We start from the raw sequence: 13,984 nt of genomic DNA, 5'->3' as shown, positions 1-13,984 counted from the left end.
TTGTATGCCATTTCTGTCCAATGCAACATTTTTTTATTTTTTTATTTCGTCATTTTAGGCTCTTATCCAGGACGACTTACATTAATGCATTCATCTTCAGATAGCTATGTGATATGTTGTTGTCTCACCATCGTTAACCCAGAAACCACGCACACACGCACGCACATACAAACACACACACACACTCTGAACTGATAACATTTGCCTCTATCTTATGTTCAGAACCTTTGATTGTGCATTCATTGGATTGACACATCTTTCACCACTGAGTCATTCATGCAACATCAAAGTTTTCCGTGAAATACCATATGAACATTTTGTTTAGTCACCAATACATCAGATAATGACAGGTTCACCATTTAGTCATTTTAACTACCATTTAATCCAATAGCAAAAAATACAAGATCAACATTTATTTTTGAAGTGCTGAATAGAAAGAATAGTAGATGGTATAGTAGATGGTAAATATTATTTTCCATTTTCCATTTGACTATAACTTGACATGCACAATAAAATGAAATGTGTATCCAATGGCAGGCTATGAGCATGTTGAGAAATATGTCAATGTTACAGTATCAGTCTCACAAATCATTATAAATAGGGGTATTGTAAAGCAGTTGTCTACTGTTGTATGCCATTTCTGTCCAATGCAACAGTGTACAAGATTACATTTTCTACGTTACATTTAAAAAAATATATATTTAGTCATTTTAGGCTCTTATCCAGGACGACTTACATTAATGCATTCATCTTCAGATAGCTATGTGATATGTTGTTGTCTCACCATCGTTGTAAGTACATTTTCCCTCAACAGTCATTATCAGCAAAGTCAGTGCTAGTAGGAAAAGATGAGTGCATTTTTGGGGGAGTGGGGACATCACCAGGAAGTAAATGAGTTAATAGACCAGTTAGAAAAGGAGTTCCAAACCTCTCTGCCAATAACAGCTAGTTATCAGCTTTCCCCTCCCCACTCAAACCACTCCCAGACAGTCCTAGCAAAATTCTTGCTTTAGAAATTGCCCTTTGCTAAGAAGCTATTTTTGTTTATTTTTGACCATTTTAATTCAAAACAATCACAGTAAGGTACTTCATTTTTACCCAGAAATGATTTGATATTGAGATGAAAATAGCTGCATCTGACCTTGCTAAATCTTTTTAAAGACGTATGTTTCAGACGTTTTTGGGAGGATGGGCAATTGATACAATATTGGCTCTCTCTCCTTGAAATTCATCAGCTTACAGTGTACCAATGAAATTCAGATAATGAGTGGAATAATTAAGCAAAAAGGCGCTGGGGGATGTGGTACAAAATATGGCCAATATACCCCAGCTAAGGGCTGTTCTTATGCCGTGGTATATTGGCCATGTACTGTACCAGCCCCCTCCCCTCGGTGCAATATTGCTATTATAAACTGGTTGCCAACGTAATTACAACAGTAAAAATACAAGTTTTGTCATACCTGTGGTATACGGTCTGATATACCATATATACCTGATATACCTTTCAGCCAATCAGCATTCTGGGCTCGAACCACCCAGTTTTATACCATGGCATTGTTGAGCACTCCTTTCTGATAGGCTTAAAGCGCATTCTAGAGCGTGCATTATTTCCCTATAATGCACAGCATTTCAGCATTTTGGCTATAGTTAATTTTTTACATGTTTTATTTGAGCTGCTTTTGAATGCATAAGTCGAATTGAAAACCGTATTGGTATTGTTGAATTCTATTTTCATAATAGCAAGCTAGGACTGATGGTTTGGTTAGCTAAACTAGCAAGTCTGTATGTTTGGTTACCATGGCAACTACTGTAGCTATCTAGTAAACTTGCTAGCTACTTCAGGGGATGTTGAACACATTTCTACCTGCAAATGAACACATTTCTAGCGGCAAATGTGTTAAATAACAGCCATGATGTAAAAGGGATAATCAACTCGTGGCTCTATGCATTCTCTAGAAAATACTGCAACTCTGCTAGTACGTTGTGTTACACACCTTCCACATCGTTCATTATTTTCCGTAGAATGCATAACCCCTCATTGATTATCCCTGACATAGGCCTAAACAACCCAGATGTTTCAGCAGTGCATTGTTCACGACACTATATTTCCAAGTGGTAGCACATAGTGACTCTTTCAACTTTTGGCTGATGGAGGATGATGTCTGTTTTACAGCCACATCCATACTGTATATGATTTGGTTTTACATTCCAACATAAATTCATGTCAAATTGATACATTTATGATGTAAAAATATAGAAATGTACAGTGTTCAGCAGTTATCAAATTATATTTAACGAGGCACTACATCATTTTGGTTCAGTAGTTTTGAGCAGTTTGATTTAAGTGACAGTTCATTGTTTTGCTGACAAATGACAAGAAAATCATATCAAAAGTAAAGTGAATATTGCATTTTAAAAAGCATAGATTGAATAGGTATCCAAAATTGAAAGAGTGATTTGGTGCAATGAACAAGTGACTGTGAATGTGTTTGTTGTACTCACTCAGTCAATTGAAAACGTTCTTAGAGTTTTGAAACATGAGCCATTTTGATGATCTGTTTCGATTTTTGTGATAAGCATTGTGAAAATGTACCACGCACCTATGAACATTGCACCAAAGCGATTGGAAGAACTGTAAGATTACAGAGCAGGCCTGGCTCCCGGAAGGAGAAACCCTAGAGGCGAGCCCAGGCTGACCCCAGGAGTAGTCAGGTAACCCAACACCTCGTCACATCAGCTCCACAGGATCCAATGTAATCGCCCCCAAGTCTCAGTTACAATGGGCAGGTCGGCCCTGTCAACCTTGTTGCCAAGTTGCCGACAGGTGACGGGGTCAAAACACCACTGGCCACCTCTGTCATCGTCCTGGCAGCTGAGGGAGAGCAGTTGTCTAATGACTAGCTATCCATCACAAAGAAAGTGGTGCTAATGCTAAAGGGTGCAGTGTCTCCGAGCTACAGTATGTTCTCTACTCCACTGGCTTTGATCTGTTAAGCTCCTGAAATGAGAGGCTTGCTTATTCGCCGTCCTGAATGAAGCTAAATGCCTAACACTAAGAAACTTTCCTGGCAAGCGTGTGTGGCACTTTTGCAAAGGGGCAGTAATGTGTGTGTATGTGTATGAGTGTGAGTGTGTGTGTGGCATCAGTATGCATGTATGCATGTGTTATGTATATGTGTGTGTGTGTTGGGGTGTCAGTGTAAGTATGTGTGAGTGTGTGGGTAGAGTCCAGTGTGTGTGCATAGAGACAGTGCAAGAGAGTTATTGCAAAAAAGGGTCAATTCAGGTAGTCCGGGTAGCCATTTGAGGAGCTATTTAGCAGTCTTGTTTGGCTAGAGTAGGTCGTCATTGTAAATAAGAATTTGTTCTTAACTGACTTGCCTAGTTAAATAAAGGTTCAATACAACAACAAAAAATGAAAATAGAGATCCTGAATGGCAGAGAGCTACGCCACAGTGATGTACTGGGCCGTACTCACCACTAGGGCTGTTACGGTGACTGTATTACTGCCACAACGGGGGTCATGAGTCATGATGACAGTCAAATTCCACGTGACCTTTTAGTCACGGTAATTAGGCTTCTCCAAGCTCTGATGCCACCGATGGTCATTAGTCGTGTCACGACTCCCGCCGAAGTCGGTTCCTCTCCTTGTTCGTTCGGCGGTCGACGTCACCGGTCTTCTAGCCATCACCGCTCCACCTTTCATTTTCCATTTGTTTTGTCTTGTTTTCCCGCACACCTGGTTTACATCCCCTCATTACTCTACGTGCATATTATCCTCTGTTCCCCCCATGTCTGTGTGTGGTTTTGTTCGTTCGTTACGTGTGTGACGCTACAGGCTGGTGTTGTGCCGGGTATTGTTAACCCGTGGTTTTGTTATTTTGTACCATGTTGTGTGATTTTGTGCGCTCTCGCTTTTTCCTTGGGCCAGAGTGTTGTGACGCAGTTGCGTCCGGCTGTTTTCCTCTGCCTGATTAAAGTGTGCCTGTTCACTCATCTCTGCTCTCCTGCACCTGACTTCCTTTGACCAGTTGTGCACACTCTGACAAGTAGCCTACCAAACTTGCTAACTGCCTGGTACTCAGCACTCTAATGTCCCTCTAATCACTGACATCAATACAAATGAAATCGCTAATCTAATCAAACACCTCATGAGAGCCCATGAGCTCATGTTGCTCAACATTTCTATAGGCTATGCAATTGCGTGAGAAAACAGAGTGATGGCCTCTATTAAAAAGAGGTGGGTCCCTGTCAGGTTTTGGCCAGGACTGTTTGGTTTTGTTCACTAGATGTCCCCCTTGCACCTTTTTTGTACCTTTTGTTTTTCTTGCCCTAATTATTGTTTGCACCTGTAAGTCATTCCCTTGTTAGTATTTAAACCCTGTGTGTTCCTTAGTTCCTTGCTCAGTGTTTGTATGTTAGCACCCAGCCCCAGCCTTTGTGAACATTTTTCTCTTGTTGGATTTTCCAGAGGTTCTCTGGTTTTGTTCTCGTGTATTTTTGGATTGGTCTTTTGAGGTTTTTACCACTTTGTGGATTTTCTTTTGTATTTTGGAAGATATCTATTTTTTATTAAACCACCATCTCTAGTACTGCTGTGTCTGCCTCATCTTCTGGGTTCTGCCAATTATTAGTGACTGTTTCTCGCACCGGGTCCTGACAGGTCCCATCAGCTTTCTATAGGCTAGGCCTACTATATTTATTTTTCAACTTTCCTAATATTAAGCACATTGCTTCTGTTTACAACAGAAAATTAACCAGGGGAATAGCGTCCTCCATTCGCAATTTAAGTGCATAGATTAAATTTTTTCACCTGTCCCTGTTTCGAGACAGGTGCATGATAATGGTCCATTCTAAATCAAAACAATTTCACACATATATTATTTACTATATGTAAAGACAAGATAAAATCAAGAGTAGTCTGATGGGTGACAATATTATCCTATCACTTGTGAATGACATATTTTCCACTTGGAAATTCGAGGCATTATCAAGTGCTTGTCAAATTGTAACTGAGAGACTGATGAAGTGTGTAAAGCCTGAGCAAAGATACAAAGCAGAGCTCATGCCTTTCATGCAACTTTTTTCAAATCATCATTAGAGTCGCATCATGCAGCCTTAGAATGTGTTCAAAATCAAAACACATAGCCCAATGATTGTATCACAACTAACGTTGCCAAATACCTTCTTAAAATAAAGCACATTAATCCCCTTTACAACGGTTGCAGAGTCTAACTGGCATACATATGCAGCACGTGAGTTTTTTTTTTTATGCTAGTGGTTGTATTAATTTGGGATCTATTCCCACAACTGTCCCAGACTATGTAAGGAATATGTATTTCTTGCACAGAATAGAATAGGTCAACTTTTGTACTACCCGGGATAGTAGATTGACATAGGCTAGTGATTTTGCTCGGTCTACTCATTTTGTTGGCTGATGAAAGTAAATGCGGACAGTTCTTCCAATATATTCAGTATGTGCCTCGGAATTGGATAAGGACTCGCACAGTTGCGTCCCCAATGTGTCTGTCTTCACTTGTAGCCTGTGAGAAAGACCCAATCACGTGACAGAGAGCCATGTGAGTGAGAGGTGCTTTGGTGCGCCAAGCCGGGATAAGGGAATTATAACTATTATATTCAGCCCAAGGGCAAAACGGCCACTGGGCGTAAAAGGCATGGATTTTTTTAGGGGGCATTACGGCCACACAAAGGGGATGCTGACAGGAAATTCGAGGCATTATCATGTGTTTGTCAAATTGTGAATGAGAGACTGATGAAGTGTGTGCAGCCTGCGCAAAAAAACTAAGCAAATGCCTTTCATGCAACTTTTTTCAAATCCTGAATTGAGTTGCATCATGCAGCCTTAGAATGTATTAAAAATCAAAAACATATAGCCCAACGTTTGTAGAACTAAAGTTACATAAATAACTTGAAACTATTATTAACCGCTCAACACAGAATAACCGTGTGTGCGCACTCCCTCAAGTATTTTGGAGAAAATATAAGTTCTATTTTATTCAGCAATGTTCAATTGTATTCTTCATACTATTAAATAATATAAAATAATGTTGTGGAATTCTAAGCAAATCTTTCTGCTAAATGAACTAGTGTAGCCCACAGCCATATGGCATAGACAGATCAGGGCCTAATATCAGGATAACTCAGAGTATGCTATTCTGTTCTTCTGAAACATACTACATTTTCTTCATATCATGTTTCTTTAAACCTGTCTACAATAAGTAATGGATTTATGGTGATGGATTTATTTGACTTCTTAAAATGTAGATGTTCCAAAGGTCTGCATCTGTGGCTATGCGTGGAAGCCAGGAGATGCTAAATGTGTTTGTTAATTAACAGTCGATTACCGTGAGACTGGCAGTTATTTGCTTGACAATCACTGGCTGACATGACCCCCACAGCCCTACTCACCACCCTCTGTAGTGTCTTGTGGTCGGATGCCTTGCAGTTGCTGTACCAAGCGGTGATGCAGCCAGTCAAGATGCTCTCAATGGTGCAGCTGTAGGGCCTGAGGGCCCTTGCCAAATCGTTTCAGCCTCCTGAGAGAGAAGAGGCGCTGTCGTGCCCTCTTCACAATTGTGTGGGTGTGTGTGGACCATGTTAATTCCTTAGTGATGTGGACACTGAGGAACTTGAAGCTCTCGACCCGCTCCACTACAGCCCCATCAATGTGGACGAAGGTGTGCTCGGCCCTCCGTTTCCTGTAGTCCACGATCAGCTCCTTTGTCTTGCTGATGTTGAGGGAGAGGTTGTTTTCCTGGCACCACACTGCCAGGTCTCTGACCTCCGTCTAGGCTGCCTCATCGTCGTCGGTGTCGTCAGCAAACTTGGTGAGGGTGTTGGAGCTGGAGACTGAGGGGCCCCCATGTTGATGGTCAGCATGGCGGATGTGTTGTTGCCTGGGTCCGGAGTAAGCGGAACATACAGAGCCAACTCGTTCAAGTAGTAATTTTCATCCAAATTGAGGTTAGAGGATGTTTCTTGATTCCAGCTTTAAGGTTTAGCTGAATATGCAGTCTAATAACAGTAAATGCAAATTGATTTGTTATGAATTTTGATCTTATCATCAAATAAATCAAATCCAATGTGTTTCCACTTTGCAGGCTACATTGTCTATCCAGACTGTGTGTCAACTGTTCAGGGGTCTGTTGTGAGGTTGGCATTGAGACAGCCAGGTCCCTAGTGTCCTGGCCTCTACCCTCCCCTCTCCCTCTCTATCTGGCTGAGTAGATCTATGATGGACAGATCTGGTAGTGTGTGTATGGTGCCGCTTCAATCTGGGCTCCACTGTCCTGGCCTATCACCCCGCTGTCTGCAGTCTCTGGCCTCTGAGGCCTTTGACGCTCCCAGGAGGACGTATGTCCCGTGGCGGTACTGGCAGAAGTGTTTGTGGAGTTGGACTGTTCAGAGCCTTATCAATGTCAGGAGGCTCAGCCAGGCTTTCCACGCTGCCTTGTGCTCTGACAGACAGGCCCTGCATGGCCCAGGAGCCCCAGTGTCAGAGTTGGCAGTGGAGGCAGCGTCAGGACAAAGACTGGCGCGCTGCACATAACCAGGCTGAGGCAACACACCCAGCATCTCCCCAGCATCATACCTTTGGTTTTTGGGTCAGTGGACGTGTGGTTTTGTGGAGCGACTAAAAGCAATCTTTCTCACTCTCTGAATTTCACGAAGTTTACATTTGTTTGCCATCCATTTAAAATAATAGGGGGGGGGGGGGTGCTGTTTATAAATGCAGAGAGATAGAGAGTGAATGTAAGGGGAAAGATTAAGAGTGAGAGAGAGACACTGTATGCCAGAGGATATGAGTGATAGTGAGGTAACAATGGTGTTGGTGGGCATCTGTGTAGCGATGAAGTGATACAGCGAGAGTGGGCCTACGGAGTGATAGAGAGAGCGAGAGAGTCTCTCTGAGTGTGATGTGATCTGTGTCAGTGGGGCAGGAAGTTCCCATCCCCAGGGGAGACAGCAGGCAGAATAACAGGCTTTACTCCCCCACTGTCCCCTCTTTGTCCCGGCTCCTTCTGCCTCCCCTGCCCTGCCCCGCTACTCATCAGCTCTTAATCCACTTTTGATAGCTTTCACAGCACCCTGTCCACCACAGGCATACCCAGCACACAAATGCACGCAACCTCACACACACACACACACACACACACACACACACACAACACACACACACACACAACACACACACACACACAACCACACACACACACACACACACACACACACACACACACACACACACACACACACACAGAGAGAGAGAGAAGCGTAAAGACACAAATATATATACTGTATCAATATTTTGAATATCTGTTCATTTTATGGTTTGTTGATTTGTATTATTTTTGATTATCATAGGGTACAAAGTAGAATTTTAAATCTAAGTAGTTGTTCCGTTCAGTTCTCCAGCATGACACCTTTATTGCTTCATGTTTTCTCTATGAAACACACCATGTTACTGAAAATAACCTAAGTGATCTAACAGGGACGGAACATAGGAAAAATTGGATGCTTTCAAAGTCAAAGTTTCCTAAGACATTTCTTCCCCCAAAAAATGAAAACATGACTTCATTCAGTGCTGGTGTATTTTCCAACCTTGTAATTTCGAGCAAATATTTTAAAAAGACGTGATCATGTACATCAGGAACGGGATGCCCACAACTTTGCATTACGGTGACCACACCCACTTGTCGTGTTGTTTGTTTTGTTAGCCATGACAACTGTCTGTGGGCTGCGTCGCTCTCGGATTAGATTCTTAGCAGGAAGGAGAGGGTGGGAGTACTGGTGTTTAGACCATGTAAAGCTGACTCATAAAATCCCACAGGCTATCTCAACTGTCTCTAGGAAGACCGTTGTCTATCACATTATTATTGATGGATGTGATGGCAAATTCCACTAGTCAAGCGGGGTGAAACGAGAATCTAGACAAGTCATAATGACAATCCAAAGACAGCACGGGTTAAGGCATGGAATATTTTAATGCAAGTATCACTTTATATTCCGGTGCGCAGCTGGACTATAGTTTTAGCAGGGTAATAGAGGTCAAAGAGGTCATGTTCCCTTCAGTCATCTCTATCTGATCCTCTCTTCTGTCTGTCTGTGTTCCTCTGTCAGGAATGCACACTATCCTCACACTAGCTGGGTTGATTCTGGCTCTGTCCATCCCGAGTGCCAGGCCCGAGTCGGCTGAACTGAGGTTCCTGGGACAGACGGACTTCGTGGTCAACGAGAGCAGCCGCACCGTGGTGCGCCTGGTAGTGGAGAGGATCGGAGACCCGGTCAACGTGACCGCGCTGGTTCTGGTAGGAACGGCCTGGTCATAGGAGGACTGTTTTAGGTCACCTGTTGAGTGTCCGACCTACTGTAGTGTTATCTCGATACGTCTTTGCGTGTTTATGTCATCTCCTCTAAACTGGCTTTAGCCTCTCTGACCTAAGTCTGGCAGGGGACAGGTTAAGTGTTGTTAAAGCAACAGTGACAAGCCATGATTAGCAACACACAGCAGTAGGGCACAACAACGAGAGCCTTAACCCAAACCCCTGGTTTCACTGATCTGCTCCTGAGTTCTCATGCGCAGTTCTCCTTAGGGGAATAGATCAGTGACATTTTTACTGTGGGAGGTAGAGGGTGACATGAAAGGTCGACGTCTGCAGTTATTGTCACCCACATCAGAATGTGTGTCACTGCCTGCTCCCTCCCCATGGGTGTCTGGGAAACTGATGGCCTGCCTGGGACTTTCCCAGGCCTGAAGAAGCTCTTATATTGTTTTTGCAGTTCCTTAAATGTCAGTACTATATCCCCAGAGTATGAAACACAAGGTGTCATCTTCTGTTTCAGCACTTTAGTTGACCCCGGCATTCTATATTTTTGTACGGGCCGTTTGTGTGTTTGACTGGGTGTTCAAGTGGTAAACGATCACGCCAAATGATGACAATAACGATGACCACGTCAACTGTCCTTGTTGCTTCCAGTTGGAGGGAGATGACACGGGGGACTTTGAGGCCACCACGGCTGCAGCCTTCCTGCTGTCCTCAGAGGCCAGTAAGACCGTCTTCATCGCAGTCAGGGACGACGAGCTGCCCGAGGCCGATGAGACCTTTGTCTTCAACCTCAGGCTACAGGTAACGAAAAGAGTGTGTGTTGGGTTGGGTGGTCTGTGTGTGCATGTGTGTGTCAGCGGTCATTCAATGTCAGCGGTTGTTATGGTTGCCCTCATCCTACGCTCATGTGTTAATATGTGCGTGTGTGTGCGTTTGTGTATGTGTCGTAATGCTCATGAGTGTGTCTATGAGTGAAAAAGGAGGCCTCCTTCTTTTGGCCTCCGATGTAGAACCTTAGTCAGTTATCCCACAAAGATCTCTAGTGTTCCCATCCTGCCCCTGAGTACCTGAGTACCCTCATCCTGGTCCAACCACTGCCGAGTGGGGGCCCCGGAGCCCTGCCTTTACAACCCCAGCAGAAAGACTTGAGAGGCCCTGGATGCCCTTTGATGTGTTTCTATATGGCTTCTCCAGGGCTAGGCCGCTGAAGAGAGCCCCACTTCGAGACACCTTTGTGAGCAGACAGCCATTTTGACAGCCAAGGCTTCACCACACAGTAGATTAAAGCCCAGTCAGGGGCTGTGTGAAGTCACAGCAAGACAGCCGTTTCACACCATCAAACAGACCAGAGAAACCAATGTGCTTCCTGTAGCTGGGGACCGTGGTTGGGAGGGAAAATGCTAGAGAACAGATCGGAGGATTCCCTCACAGTAGAAGGGTATGATCTAGAGCCTGACATGAGTGTAGGCGGCCATGGCACAGGCAAACAGCTCTGCAGAAAGATACCCTTCCCACGATGCATAGAGTGTAATGTTACATTTTTTCTGTGTTGACGGCGGCTGTGCAGGATGCCTTGCACCTAGAGTCCGATTGCCATGGTGTCATTAGCGGGCTGCCGTCATGTGATGGATGATGAAGGGCCTGGCTCCCACTGTATGCCTGTCCACACACTCTGACTAATGGCTCTGTGAAAGAGAGGCAGGACAACCAAGCAAGCAAAGGTCTGGCTGGATGATGAGCTACGTGCCTAGGGCCCTCACATATCAAGCACAGGGTACGAGAGGATGATGGCTTGGTGAATCAGTCATTTCTGACAAGCAGAAAGCTGTTAGGCTCAATAAATTCCAAAATGATGGAAGGACAGGATGCGATTGGTTGGAGATGAGAGTGTTTGGTGTTCCCTTTCTTCTTCTGAGTAATTGTGTAATCACCGGCTGGGCTACACTATAATGCTGGATAAAGATGTTCTTTTTATAATAGAGGAAATGTAGAATTAAGTTAATCCAAAACACAGGGAGAGCTGGAATTGAGTTTAGCACAAAATCCCAATGAGCTCAGCAAAAAGTCCAGGAACGGTCCCTCATACTGTAATGCTACCACCCTGCTTGGCAAGACCATGACAGGTTCTGTCCACTTATCCTGTGCATACTGCTAGGGTCTGGGCTGGGGGTGCAGGGCACGGCTGGGCTGGCCTGGGGAGCTGGGATTCCTGTGGAGGGTTGGTGGTTGGTGGGCTGTGTTTGTGTCCCAGAGGGAACGGGCCCCTGGCAGGGCCTGCAGGCAGGATTGTGAGAGCGTGTGGATTCTGTGTCTGTGTGTCGGTCACAACAAGAGCTCAGCCCCTGAAAGAAAGCTCTGTTACAGCTGGGAAAAGCCATGTCTGAATAGAGAGGTGAAAGCAGAGGGGCTAAGCTCTTTTTCTCACTCAGTCTCATACACACACGCACACACACACACGCACACGCACACACACAATGGTTCTGCATTGGGCACACTGTCAGGTAATCTGATTTCAGATGTGTCCATGTAAACAGCATTTTTAGGGAAATCGTTCTCCTTGCAATGCATGTGAACGTTTTAAATGAGCTATTTTATTAATCTGACTTTCAACAACAGAACTTTAGTCGGAAAACATACCGTTTCTGGAAATGTGCAAGTGTCGAGCCATGTATGGCCCTGCATACATTCTATATACTGTATCTCCGAAAATGGATCACTTTAGTGCACGAACATGCAGGGACTTGTATATGTCCGGAAACGGTTCAGAAACACCCCTGAAATGACCACATAGTTCTACCCACGTACCAGGACATATCTTGAAATTCTGGTGCACGTTTGACGTCAATTGCATTACATCTCCGTCTACGTCCGCCCACGTCACTCCTATAAATGTCAGTTAATGATCTTGCACTTGCTCAAGACTGCACATGCTTATTCTCCCCAATGAATGCTAAGGCTACACTCTATCTAGAACCTTAAAGGGTTCTTCGGCTGTCCCCATAGGAGAACCTTTTCAATAACCTTTTTTTGGTTACAGGTAGAACCCATTTGGGTTCCATCTAGAACCCTTTCTAGAGAGGGTTCTACGTTGTACCCAAAAGGGTTCTACCTGGAACCAAAAAGGGTTCTCCTATGGGGACATCCGAAGAACCCTTTTAGAGCCCCATTTCTATGAGTGTAGTCATTGCTAGCTTGCCTTGACTGACTGTCTTGACTGTCACTGGTATATTAAAAACACAATTCATTATTTAATGAATTAATGAATTACAGGGAATTATGAATGAATGAGTAAATAAAGGATTTTCTTTTCTTATTAGTATCACACATCAGGGTTCCTACACCTTTTCAGAAATAACATTTGAGCACCACTATCAAGGTTTTTCCAGCACCTTATGACATAGACATAGCTATACTATCTCTAAACATCTCTTAGTTCCTTGAATAAAACACACAAATCCACTTAATCACTTCTTGAAGGATGGCAATTAATTTCAGTAGAGATACTGTAGATGCGAGAAGGAATACAACGTGTTTTTTTATGAAAGTGAACTGTGTGATCAGGGGTGTATTCATTCTGCCAATTCTGTTGAAAACGTTTCTTAAACGGAAACAAACGGAACAAAACAGGGATAAACATACCTGAATTTGTCCAATAGAAACTTTTGTTTGCAACTGTTGAACTAATGATTACACCCTATATCAGCTAGATTCAGGCAAGAGTGTGCAAGGTGGCATTGAACTTCACCGTCTGTCCATGTGTCACTGTCTGTCAGCTCAAATTTATCTCTCAACCTGTGTTTACCTACGTTGTAAACTGTCATTCATAGGCTAGGTTGTAGCAACCTCATGATAGATATAGGGAAAATGTGAATATCATGTAGTAGCCTAAACCTATCGCTGTTACATTAAACTGGGTGAATGAAATATGAAAATTGCCCTCCCTCATCTTAAATGGCACTGACCGCCATTGGCCTACATTGATGCGGTAAAGAGGTTAATGGAAAGCAGACCGTGGGGGATATAAGAAGGACGCTGGATTGGCGCCCATTCAACAAATCTGATGTAACAAATTGGATATTCGGCAAATCCGTCATGATTGATGTAGTGTAACAGACCTACAATGTGGTTACTAAAGTCAGATTTTGATATTTCTGTCTGTTTTCACTTCATAACATTTAGAAGAAGTTCCTTTTCAGGTTTAGAAGAAGTGACTGCTAAATGTTAACTACCGTTCGTCTGAGCTGGTAGCATAGCTAGCATAGAGAAATCGGTAGTGGCATTCAAAGTCATTTTTAAATATAATGTGGTTGATTGGTGATGATGACATGAACATGTATTGGGGTTGACATCCTTACAAGCATTATACTCCAATTTTTACTTTAGCAGAGTGTGAAATACACATATAAACAATTGCCTAAATGTAGGCAAATTTTGCTGGGGGGCAATGAGGAGACTTGCGATCTTTCCCCCTGGGCATCTTTCCCCCACATGTTTCCATGGCATTTCCATTGTTTTGGTTGAGTTCCATTGACCTCTGCATCTATTGGGGTTACTGTGGTTCTATAGTTCTGAGGGTTGAGGGGTCCATGGGATCTAGGTTGCCTTGACGAAAACTCCCCAGACATGATCCGTGTGGT

The 13,984-nt window shown here is 43.6% G+C and overlaps 1 protein-coding gene across 1 annotated transcript in view; it reads left to right on the top strand.

Moving 5' to 3' along the window:
- Positions 1–13,984, top strand: part of adgrv1 (adhesion G protein-coupled receptor V1) — a 190,143-nt gene that overhangs the window by 13,930 nt on the left and 162,229 nt on the right. Inside the window, 2 exon segments of the mRNA XM_070436984.1 lie at positions 9,142–9,329; positions 9,999–10,148. Of these exon segments, the coding sequence (XP_070293085.1) occupies positions 9,144–9,329; positions 9,999–10,148 (336 nt within the window). The 5' untranslated portion in view covers positions 9,142–9,143.

The sequence above is a fragment of the Salvelinus sp. IW2-2015 genome, linkage group LG33 (assembly GCF_002910315.2).
Source record: "Salvelinus sp. IW2-2015 linkage group LG33, ASM291031v2, whole genome shotgun sequence".
In the NCBI taxonomy this organism is placed as follows: domain Eukaryota; kingdom Metazoa; phylum Chordata; class Actinopteri; order Salmoniformes; family Salmonidae; genus Salvelinus; species Salvelinus sp. IW2-2015.
The sequence above is the reverse complement of the archived record's forward strand: the minus strand, read 5'-3'. Positions and strand labels throughout refer to the sequence as shown.